General features: G+C 43.4%; 1 protein-coding gene across 1 annotated transcript in view; it reads left to right on the top strand.

Annotated features, from left to right (window-relative positions):
* LOC144890809 (disabled homolog 2-interacting protein-like) overlaps nt 1–11,567 on the top strand; it is a gene marked incomplete at its 3' end in the record, with an annotated part of 46,917 nt that extends 35,350 nt beyond the window's left edge. Inside the window, exons 10-13 of the mRNA XM_078772648.1 lie at nt 5,385–5,621; nt 5,879–6,080; nt 9,889–10,130; nt 11,375–11,567. Coding sequence (XP_078628774.1) covers nt 5,385–5,621; nt 5,879–6,080; nt 9,889–10,130; nt 11,375–11,567 — 874 coding nt within the window. The remainder of the gene's footprint in view (nt 1–5,384; nt 5,622–5,878; nt 6,081–9,888; nt 10,131–11,374) is intronic.
* Nucleotides 11,568–12,457: the final 890 nt, after the last annotated feature.

The raw sequence follows: 12,457 nt of genomic DNA, 5'->3' as shown, positions 1-12,457 counted from the left end.
CACCTAATGGCTGCTTTCCAGGCAGCGCAATCCGTTGCTAGCCCTCTTGTTAGGCTTTTAACTCTGAGATCATCTCTCAGCAACTCATTCCATGATTTCCTCGGACAGCCTGGAGCTCTTCTTCCATTCACATTCATATTTATACACTTCTTCACACAGCTGCCCTTCCCCATCTTTTCCATGTGCCCGAACCACCTCAACCTACCCCTATGCATAACCTCACTCATGCTCTCTATACCTAACCTACCTCTTAATTCCACATTTGGTTTCCTATCCTTCAGTGTCACATTACACATCCATCTCACCATTCATATTTCATCGTTTTTGATCGCCCAGGTTTCACTGCCATACATCATCGCACTTCGAACGCAAGCTGCATTAAGTTTTCCCTTTAGTTGGAGAGAGATATCCCCCTTGATGTCAACAGGGGTAACAACTCCCTAAACTTCCGCCAACCACTTCTATTTCTTGCAGTCACTGCTGCCACTGCACCGCCACCTGCAGCAATCATAACACCATGGTAACAAAATCTATCTACACATTCCAGGGATATGTCCCCATCAACTAATCTTTCCACTCTGACTGGTACCAGTTGTTTACCTGCACAGACAGCACACTTAAAGTCAGGAACCACCTGCAGTCTACCCCTGATGTCACTACACCTCTTGTGCACCCAGCAGTTACAATATTTACACAATATTGAGTTGCTACCTGCACCCTTTTTACAGACAACACAAGGTCACCTCCCACTTTTTTTCCACAGTTCATTCTCCCACCGCACTAATCAGTGCTTTTGTTTTTGTTCTCTTCACTTTCAATCTTCTGGCCTCCAAACGCTCCTTCAATACTGTATATTTACCCATGACCTCTTCCACACTCTCGACTATCAGCACTAAGTCATCAGCGTACATGAGCTCGCAAGGTAAGTCTCCTCTACGTTCCTGTGATATGGCTTCAAGAACCATGATGAACAAGATTGGGCTGAAGACTGACCCCTGGTGAACCCCCACTTTCACTTCAAAGTCCTCACTCTGCACTCCATTTACCCTCACAGAAGTTTTTGGTCCATCATACATCACCATGACTACCCTGACTAACCAATCCTCCACACATAACTTTCTCATTGACCATTGCACCACTTCCCGAGGCACCTGAGGCACTGTCGAATGCGTTCTCTAAATCCACAAATATAAAGTACAGCTGTCTCTTCTTCCCCAGATATTTTTCCTGTATTTGCCTAATTATAAAAATAGCATCGAACGTGCCCCATCCTGGCATAAAGCCAATTTGAATTTGATGTATATTAACACTCCGTCTTATCAATTTATCCACGACTCTCTCGAACACTTTCATTCCATGGTCCAGCAGCTTCAAACCCCTATAATTATCCCTAACTCAGGCATCACCCTTCCCTTTATAAATATTCACTCATTCCTTACAGGAGTGGTCAGAGAATAGGGGTGAGTGTGGAGGGTCATCCTGTCACCCTTATTATTATTACTATTATTAATATTATTCCTTAGTAATAATGTGAAAGGGCCAGCAGGATGGCCTAGAGGTATGCACACTCGCCTTTAAGCTGTCGAGCTTGAGTTTGAATCCAGACCCAGCTATAAACTATCATCCTGGTGTTTCATTGGGAGGATGATTCATCAATGTGTGTGTCGTCCCTCGGATGGACACGGTAATCTGGACGTCTTGTCTGTTTGCATTAGTTGTTGACGTTACAGATCCCACATTGTCCTTCACGAAGAGTTGGCAAGTTATTGCCGGCACCATGAACACATTACAAATTCCTGCCCAAATTACTCCTGAAAAGGCAATGGCAAACCACCTAGTCCTTGCCAGGAAACTGCTTTGGCAACACTGACACTCTGAAACATAGCATGGTGCATCAGAATCAGAATAATGTTAATATTATTATGCTATTATTGTTATTGTTGTTATCACTTTTGTTCTTGGGTGCGCCATGTTATGGCCATAACAAGCCATGTTATGGCCTTGGAAAAATGCCACAACATGAAATGACACTCAAGCTGCTATCTATACACGTTAACATGGCATTTTCCAAGGTGGAAAAGCTGATAAAAAATGGAAATTCCTCCAGATTTTGTTGAGGTCGAGTCAAATTATTATTACGATTATTTTTGTCAATATTATTATTATTATTAATATTAATATTGCAGCCTTGCCAGCGGCCTACTTAGAAGGCTCACTCACTCTCCTCAATGCGACTCAGGTACGTTAGTCTTTGGGGGACGTGCTCGATGCTTGATGTTCTTCTTCTTCGTGTGATGTATGGATGGCAGCTTGTTAATATTATCATTATTTTTTATTATGCCATTATCAATGGACAGAATTAACTGAATAGTTTGTGGTTATAATATTTTTAAACTTCTGGTACGTGAGCCCCACAAAATGCCACAGTAAGCTGTACAGTCATGTGAAAAAGTAAGTACACCCCATGTAAAGTTTTGACTTTTTCAACATATTTCAACATACAGCTATTTGATCTTCATTTCAACAATATTGATAGATAAAAGTGATATAATATGACAAATATCATGAAACATTTACATTTTGTAGTCCATTGTATAATTTAAATAAACATAAATGCAAATACCGCATGTAGAAAAAGTAAGTACACCCCTACGTTTATCACTACTTCAAATACCTAAAATTAGAATCAGGTGCACCAGCTCAGGTGCAAATGATTAGAACATTGTTAGAGAGGATCTTGCAGGAACCTGTCTTGTTTAAACCTCAGACATTTAGTTGGGTTTGCTCTTTGTTGTTGAAGTATGCAGCGTCACCATGCCTAGATCAAAAGAGCTCTCTGAGGCCTTCAGAAAGAAGGTTATAGATGCCTACAAGGCGGGGAAGGGATTTAAAAAGATCTCCAAACAATTTGAAATCAATCATTTGACTGTCCGGAAGATCATCTACAAGTGGAGAAGATTCCAAACAACTGCCAACTTGTTCAGGCCAGCCCGCCCCAGCAAATTCAGCCCGAGAGCAGACCGCAAGATGCTGAAAGAAGTCTGTAAGAACCCCAGAATGTCATCATGGGACCGACGTAGCTCTTGCCACTGTTGATGTCAAAGTGCACGAGTCTACCATTAGAAAGAGGCTGCACAAATTTGATCTCCATGGGAGGTGTGCCAGGAGGAAACCTTTGCTTTCCAAAAAGAACATTTTAAAAAAGAACGAGCAGGGACCCGTGGAACAGAGTTCTGTGGAAAAGCCTCGCTTTATTTGGGTGGTGTATAAGCAACGAAGCGGTGCCTCGCATGCTTTCAGAAGTTTATGTTTACTGCTAAGCCAGCGTTAATGTTCGTCGTCTGCACACTTATTACCAAAAGATAATGTCATGAATTTGTTTTATGTTCCCAGAGATCAGATGTTGAAGTGGAGATAAATGATGAATTGCAAAATGAAAGTGACAATCAGGAAAAACAAACGTGTTGTTTTATACATCTGACCAAAACAAACGTTGCAAATTAGCCTTATAGGGGCATCGCGTTTGTTTCCATTGGCATCATTTATGCTTTGTGACGGTGAACAATAGTTAGGTATAGTCAGTTGTAATGAACAAAAAAAAGTTTTATTTACTGAGCCAAATTAGTCCATTTTTTTTTAAAGCATCATTTTCTTGGGAGCTATTATCCCTCAAACTTTCACTCTGTATCTGCCCCTGAGTTCGTAGATGATCTCCCCATAAACAACGTTGCGGGTTAGTCGGCCTGCAGTAAGCTCAGTCTCTCTCCTTATCCGCAATTAATTCTGGTTGGCAAAGACACGCAGATAATGTGGGTCTCCTACTCTACTCGGTGCAACGTAAAAACACTGGTGGGAAGCAGCACTCCAGCAAGCTCTGACCCTGGCTTTTGTTGATTGTCATCGCAAAGACCGGCCTGACCGGAAACTGTCCTCCGCGGAGTTGTAAAGGATGATCCGTGTCAGATGGAGAAAGAAAAATTCTAGGAATAAGGAGAATAGACCCGGAACGATCACCAGCGAGCTTCCGCGCCTGAAGAACACGTTCAGTGGGTCATACGAAGCACCGCCCGGAGACGCCTTTTTAACAGTCGGAACTGCTGCTAAGCTCAAATCCACAGTTAAAATTTTGAAATTTGGTTCAGGTTAGAAAATTTTACAGCGTGTCACTCTATTGTAGAGCGGAGCGGAGCGGTGCTTTGTATGATTGGCTGTCCCATATATGTTTAGGTCCTGGACATTAAATATCCCATTGTGTATTTTAAAAAGAGCAGACCGTTGTGGCCTTGGGATGTGAATATGACAGGCTTGATGGGCCAAGTGGTCCTTTCCTGTGCTTTAATACCTCCACCACCGAAGGTGGACGGAGGTTATGTTTTCACACCTGTCTGTCTGACTGTTTGTCTGTGAGCAGGATATCTCAGAAAGTTGTAGACAGATTCGGATGAAACTTAGTTGACAGGTTGGGTGTGTTTCAAGAACAAGACGATTCGATTTTGGTTCAGGTCTGGATCCAGATCCGGCCTATCAATGGGATACAAAAGGTAAACCGTTCAGCCTTGCGGAGGTATGCGCTCTACCGAGTGTTCTAGTCGTGTGTGCGTATGTATGTGTGTGTGTGTCTTTGGCTGTCCGGGCGGTAACCTTTTAACATTTGAACTTTTGTCATCAGATTTTCTTAAAGTTATATTTCTAATATGGAGAAAACAAATTAATTATTTGGTCAAAAAGTTAAAGGTCAGTGTCATAAAATCGTCAATTTTCATCCAATTTACCTGAAGTTTTAAGAATTTGCATATTGGGTCATTGAAGCCTATTGCTTTTGAGGTCAAGAGGTCAAGATCACCTAAAATGGGTTTTTGGGGGTGGGGGTTTGTTATCCGTTTTCGTCATGTTTACCATCCGGAAGAAGAAGTCTGAATACAAAGCAGACGCGGACGGGCTTTGCCTTTTCAGATGCTTCTAGTTTAATTTGTGGAGCATTGTGGGTTTATCAGTTGAGATAAACACTCAGCTTAGAAAACGCACCTTTTTCTTTTCAAGTGCAAGTACTGTATAGTAAAAGAAATAGGGTGGTAATACTCCTGTGGACCTTATGAAGCTCGTCAGGCCACCATAGTGGTTTTTCTTTGCACAGATATACCCAGTGGTGCCCATCTCCTCCGGTCGAGGTTTTTTTCTGAGCAGCCTTGAGAATTGAAGCTGGACCAGTGATGACAATGCAACAAAGTTTCAGGAAATGCAACCACCACAAACTTTACACTTTAGCTATACTTACCCTGTAACAAGAGAAATACTGTTTGAGAGGCCTTGCATACTTTGTTTGGTTTAGATGAGCCCATGGTACTTTAATTACAAACTTATAATCTTGTGCATTTCCTTCACAGCGTGTTTCCTCGAGAGCTCCGTGAAGTGTTTGCATCTTGTCGGCAGCAATGTGGCGGCCGTGGGCGCCACGATTTGAGTGAGCGCCTCGTAGTTGCCTCCCTCTTCCTGCGTTTCCTGTGTCCCGCCATCATGTCCCCAAGTCTGTTTGGTTTGACCCAGGAGTACCCAGATGAGCGCACCGCTCGAACACTCACACTCATTGCCAAAGTCATCCAGAACCTCGCTAACTTCACAAAGTGAGTGCTGGGTATCCGGCCTTCAGATATACTTAACCATCATGCTTGCAATTATTAGCTTATTGTCTTCAGTCTAGATCTGTTTACTCCTGGACATAATTCCACCTTGTCTTACTTTTGCCATCCATAATTCCTTGACTTTCAACTTCTTTTTACCTGTGCATTTTGTTGTGCTCTCATACCCTGCACCAAAGCCCCTATCTTCCCCTCATTTCGTATTTCCTCAACCCATGCCACATTTTCTCATTCCATGTCAGGTTTGGAAACAAGGAAGACTACATGGCCTTCATGAATGACTTTTTGGAAAACGAGTGGGGAAAGATGAAGCGGTATCTGCTGGAAATGACCAACCCAGATTCAGGGCCTCACTCTGAGAGCTTTGATGGCTACATAGACCTAGGCCGTGAACTCTCCTTCATCCACATCCTCCTTTCAGAACTCCTCGCTCAAGGAGATGCGGTACGTAGCCAAGAACATGGGGATACAGTACATTACAATTCAATCATTCCGGAGTTACGGTGACTATATAATCGGTGTTGAATTCTTCAAAGCAGGTGCACAGCCTCATTTCTTCTGCCAGTCCAGACATTGTGGAGGAAGAATTATGGTTACTCCAAGTAATAAACCTTCCACACTGTTAAGTATGAAATATCTAGGATTTTAAATCTGCAACATGTACCAACTAGAACGCCACTCAGTAGAGTGCATACTCCCGCCGTGGGTTTAGTTGGAATAATACGTTTTGTTTGACATCCCCTCTCCCCAAAACAATAAATGAAAAAGGAAGTAAGCCCTAACTGTCAGAATTTATTTTGATATATCTCGGAATTAGAGGAGAAAAACATCATTTAAGAATAAGAATAAAAGCTTTAATGCTGTAAAACAGAAAAAATCTTTCCCAAAAAAATTTCCAAAAACATTCCTGGATCCGGAATAATATCCTGAGCTTCACCAAAAACTAAACAATTCTTCCTTATCCCAAGAGCAATCATCCCACCAACTTTCATCCAAATCCATTCAGAACTTTTCCAGATAACTTGTTCACAAACACACAAACACACACACACACACACACACACACACACACACACACACACACACACACACACACACACACACACACAGACGGACAGGATCGAATGCGTTACTCCCTAGCGGGAGTAATAAACCTGAAAATCGCAGAGCCAGAACCAGAATTATTTATTTGGTCGGGGAAGCCCATGCGAGGTTTCTTCTTCTTCAGCCTCTCGCAACCCTGAGTGAATGTGCGATCTTTTTTTAAAAAGGTGAAATTTTGCCAAATCTGTTTTAATTCGTTTGTTAATATACCTCAGCCATTGACAAATCTGGAACTAAGTCTTTATAAGTTCATCAAATACTGACACCGCGAATGACATTCGCTGAGCTAAATGTTGATATCTCTTCTGAGGTAAAGATTAAAAAAAAAAAAGTTTTAAAGCATTATACGTATCAAACGATACATTTTATGAAACGGGGAAACCTAATACACACTTTGGTGGTTTTAAAATGACAGAATATGTCTTTATTATAAAAAAAAAAAGAATATTGAAGACGACGCTGCTAAAAGAAAATACACCGCTCCAACGCATAACCACGAGTTTAAACTACATTTACAACAAATATGAAAACTATTTTCATATCACAATGTTAAATATAGAATATATAGAAGATAATGTTAAAAAAAACGAGCCCTATCTTCCAATGGTAAAAAAAATCCTTCAAAAAATTCCTGGATCGGGAATAATATCCTGAGCTTCACCAAAAACTAATCAATTCTTCCTTATCCCAAGGGCAATCATCCCACCAACTTTCATCCAAATCCGTTCAGAACTTTTCCAGATATCTTGTTCGCAAACACACGAACACACCACACACACACGGACGGACACGATCGAATGCATTACTCCCTGGCGGAGTAATCATGTCAACAAATCACGAGTGTTACCTTCGACCTGTTTCAGCTGAGCAGGAGGTGTGCGTAGCTTGCCAATCATTGTCATGGTGAATTAACAGGGTCTCGACGAGTTTGCAAAGGACATTGCAATAGGTGCTTTTGCAGCATCTTTTCTTGAAGATGCAAAAGCAGATATACATCTACCATGTTTTTCAGATCCCTTTTTAGAAAACCACTATAGATTTGAGCAAGTTTAGTGCAATGCAACCATTTGCACACATGCTTAGTTTAGTGCATACATGTGCAAAATACGACAAGTAACAGACATGTCACAGTTATTTTGACTCGTTAACATACCGTATTTGACCTTTGGTGGCAGGCCTGCTCAAAACAGATCAGACCAAAGGCAAGCAGAATGCCAACAAAACTACCACAGTGACGTGGCGAGTGAAACAGATGTGCTTTGGTGGTGTTTCGTTATATGTATGAGTCGGAACGTTTACCAAAGGCCTTGTGTTGATTGCTCGCCATTAAACATCGCCCATACATTAGTAGTTACATAGGTTCTGTGAAAAGGACAGTGTGCTTAGACTTTAGAGCAACAACAACAAAAAAAACCTCCAATTTATGTAAGCTGAAGAGGAAGCCTTTGTTCTTTCTGAAATGTTTATCTAATTACTGGCGTTTTCAAACAGCCCTTGTCGACCCAATTTCAGGCCATCGAGGCTTGGTCTTCCAAAATGCTTTTATGAGAACGAATGCAAATTACCACGAAATGCACGTTGTAGAATCCCCACCAAATTGTGTAGAATCTGGCATTTGGATTAAACGCTGCTCTTGTACCCGCTGTTTAAGGGATTCACTTTGTGGCCAAGTGCTATATTAATTGTGGCCTTCTCTTTGGTTGTTTTTTTTTGGGTTTTTTTCCCAAATACACAGAAGGAAAGAAGTGCAAAAGGCTTTTTCATCCTACGTTACAAAATTTTACTCGCAGTGTGTGGTGGCTCCATTCCATGCGCTGCGTTGCGTATTTCTGAAAGCCCACACCATAGCTGCAGTTTCATTACTGTTGCCATTTTCATGAATGCACCCATCGTAACTATACAGTGATCCAAGACAGCTGGCATACCATTTCTGTTAGTGACATGGGACATCCTTTGGGAAGAAGAGATGGTCAAATAATTGGCTCATTTGCGCACGCACTGCCACAGTGGCAGAACTAGCCTCAACTCAGAATTCTGCTGGTACTGCGATACCACAAAGCTGAGCTGCATCCTTCGATGGTGATCGGACCTGTTAATGAGGCATGGTCACCTCTCTCTCTCTCTCACTCCCCCCTTTCCCCTCCCCTCTCCCTCCACTCCCCCTCTCATCCCCCTCTCTCTTTTCTCCATCTCTTTCCCCATTCTCTCTTCACCCCCTTTCCCTTTCTCATTCCTCCTCCTTCCCCCCTGTCCTTCTTCCCCTTTGCTTCCTCCCCTCTGCTTTCTCCCTCTCCTTCCCCTCTCCTCCTCCCTATCCCCACTCTCCTCCCCCAACCTCCCTCTTCTTCCTCCTCTCCGCCCCCCTGCCACCACCTCTCTTCTTACCCCTCTCATTCCCCCCTGCTTGCCTCCTCTCTCCTTCCTCCCTTTCTCCCTCCCCCTTCTTCCCTTCTATCCCCCTCTCCTTCCCGAACCTCTCCTTGCCAACCTCCCTCATCCTTTCCGAACCTCTCCTTGCCAACCTCCCTCTCCTTCGTTCCTCTCTTCCCCCATCTCCTTCTAGCTTACTCTTCTCCCATTTACTTCCCCTCATACTCTCCTTCCCGTCCCTCATCTCCTCCCACATCTCCTTTCCCTCACCATCTCTTTGCTTCCTTTCGTTACTCCCTCGTCCACCTTTCTATTGATTGGTTACTTCATTTAATCATTCATGATGACATTGCTGAGGATCTGTTGGTATATGCAAATTAGTATACAGGTTGACTTGAAAGCTCTGCATTTTAAGCCAAGTTTTACATGTTGCTGGTGCCTGTAGCTTGCTGTAATTTGTCGTGGGGTACCACGTGAATTGATATCTCCTGAGAGGAAAACACAAAATTGAGCTTGGTGGTGGAGATTTGGTGATTTAATAGCCACTGAAGTTTCCCAACCACTTGCAAAGAGGATGAAACACGGATATGAAAAACTTATAAACCCAATTGCACTTCGCACCCTGGGAAAATTATTTAAAAGCCTAAAATCTGCCCAAAACGTCATGTTGATTTGAGTTTTGGCAATACCGTCTGATCACTGTACATTCGTGATAATTGTCTGTGAAAGACTCCGTTTTCTTCCCTAACCTTCTCCCACCCCCAACCCCTTGCCTTAGACTCTTGCAGCCAAACTCGGTCCTTTGCCACGGATCCTGGGTGACATCAGTGCAGCGCTCGCTTCAACGAGCCCCCCAGCCCCACCTGCGCCCTTGGTATCTATGCACGGACCCGGCACGGCATGCCCGGGCCTGTTGATAACGGGTGTTGCAGGAGATCGGCTTGCGAGTGGGCCCGCCATCAGCAGCATGAGCTTGGCTTCAGGCCTCCATCGTATAGTTGAAGATGGAGATATGGCCGGGTGAGAGATTGGTGGCATAAATGGGATTGATGGGATCTATTTTGGTTGGCACCAGGAAACCGAATCAATGTAATGTGGATTAGGCAAGCATTGATCTCCTTCGTGCATACCTGGCAGTCCCATTGTGGCCCCAAAGCTGAACAAGTCAGGATTCATCGTAACTATTTTAACACGAGCACATCCAAGCCATTAAAACACTTAATTCCCAATGTCGATGGTAATAACATGTTCTTCTGCTCATGAGTAATTTACAATATTAATGACATGATATTGTCAAATGTTACTCACTGGTCAGAAGAGTAGATTTTGAGCACCAAGTATAAATTATTGTACTATTCCCAATTGTGAATTTTATTTTTTCGATTGTGCTCAGGAGGCACATTTGTGATGGAGGAGCGACTGCTGCCAAATATGTATGTTAATTTAGAGATAATATGGTTCGAGAATGGAACTACTCAAAGATAGCAAAGGAATATGCACATGAATCATATGTACAAGTTACGTAGTCTCCGAGCCTCAGATACAGGATAACTGATAACACAACAATGGCTCTTTGTCACCGCCCTCTGTAGTACGGTGTCCAATTAACATTCCTATTGTGTCCTGCTGGATGATTGTTATTGTTCATTTTGACTCGATATTAGCCATACTACAATGGCCGTTGCCCGGAACATAATTGTAGGGGACGTTGGCGGCGTAGTGGGTCAAGACATTGTAATGGGATGCCGAAGCCAGCAGCATGAAGGATTTGGATTCAAATGCAGTGTTCGCACAGATTCATCTGCAGAAGCTTGTCAGTATTTATTACTGGCAATTCTGATCCACAGTAAGTAGTCCAGGAATAATAGATTTAACCCGGAACAAATTCAAACAAAGCTGTAAATTTCAGGATATGTTCAGAAAACTGTCCTGAATAACATACTAAAAGTCCCCAGACATCCGCCTTGTGCTTCAACGGAAATTCAAGATGGCGTCCAAAATGGCGGCAATTTTGGCATTTTATCATATTACCACCTAAAAACATGATAGAAATGCAAACAGGGTGTCAAAATACATGTTTTCAAGCACGAGGATTGTTTTAAAGATTACATTATGAGTTTATATGACATATGTGTCATTCGATCGATTATGAACAATTTCAAACTACCTTTTATGAACATTATGAACAAAATGATTATGAACAAACAATATTTTGAATGACTACCTTTCGTTAACGACTATCTTTCACCTCTATCCTTTCTCAGGGGAGTCACTCGCTTACCATCACCGACACAAGAGAACCGTGAAGCTTTCTTCGTAACGCGTCCCGAACCGCCACCATTATCCTCTCCACCCGCACCGCACAGCCACCCTCCCTCTGATCGTGATGGTGATGTGGGTGGTGGAAGCAGCAGCAGCCTCCACAGTGGTGGCGTTGACCTTGGTTCGGCCGATGAGAGCACGGGGCCAGGTGGGAAGCTGTGGCCTAAAGGAGGCTGGTCGCAAACTTCTGGTGGTGTTTTGGCTCGCAGACCCGAACAGCTAGCGTTGACCATGGCAGAGGTTGGCAGGTATGGAACCAATGGTTCGCTCTGGTCCAACAACCCTTCCTTAATTTTTTCCCATCTTACATGTGTAATTTTACTTCCCCTTCCCCAGGGATATTGGCCACTCAGTTGCACCACCACCCCTGCTTCCGTTGTCTTTTCACAATCCGCTGTTCCATCTCGGCGTGCCGCCCGACTGCACCCGCGGCTCTACGTCCGGGTCGGTCACCGAGGGGACGTCTGGCCTCCGAGCCCCAATGCTCGATTTTCCTGCTGGCGATGGTGTCGGGTGAGCTTCTAATAATAATAATAATAATTCATTTATTTTGTATAGCACTTTTCATGAAGCCCAAAGGTGCTTTGACAGAGTGCAAAACATAATGCATAACAAAACATGAAAACAACAATTGCAAAAAGACAAGAATCAATAGGGAAATATTTAAAGCAAAAGGAGGGAGAAGGAGAAGTGATAGTCAGGGGTTAAATGCTGTGGGTTGAATGTTGAATGCAGTGCTGAACAGGTGGGTCTTGAGTGATGTTTTGAATGTGGTGAGTGAGGAGGAGTCTCTGATGGTGTGAGGTAGTGAGTTCCAGAGGGTGGGAGCAGCGATGGAGAAGGCCCTGTCCCCCCAGGATCTGAATTTGGTCCGGATGGGGGGGGTCAGGAGGTTGGTACCAGCAGAGCGGAGGTTGCGGGTGGGAGTGTGTCTGGAGAGGAGGTCAGCCAGGTAGGATGGGGCCAGGTTATGGAGGGCTTTGTAGGTCAAGAGGAGGATTTTGTACTGGATTCTCTGGGAGATG

The sequence above is a fragment of the Myxine glutinosa genome, chromosome 2, assembly GCF_964187855.1.
Source record: "Myxine glutinosa chromosome 2, kmMyxGlut1.1, whole genome shotgun sequence".
In the NCBI taxonomy this organism is placed as follows: Eukaryota; Metazoa; Chordata; class Myxini; order Myxiniformes; family Myxinidae; genus Myxine; species Myxine glutinosa.
This window is presented reverse-complemented; position numbering and strand designations above follow the sequence as displayed.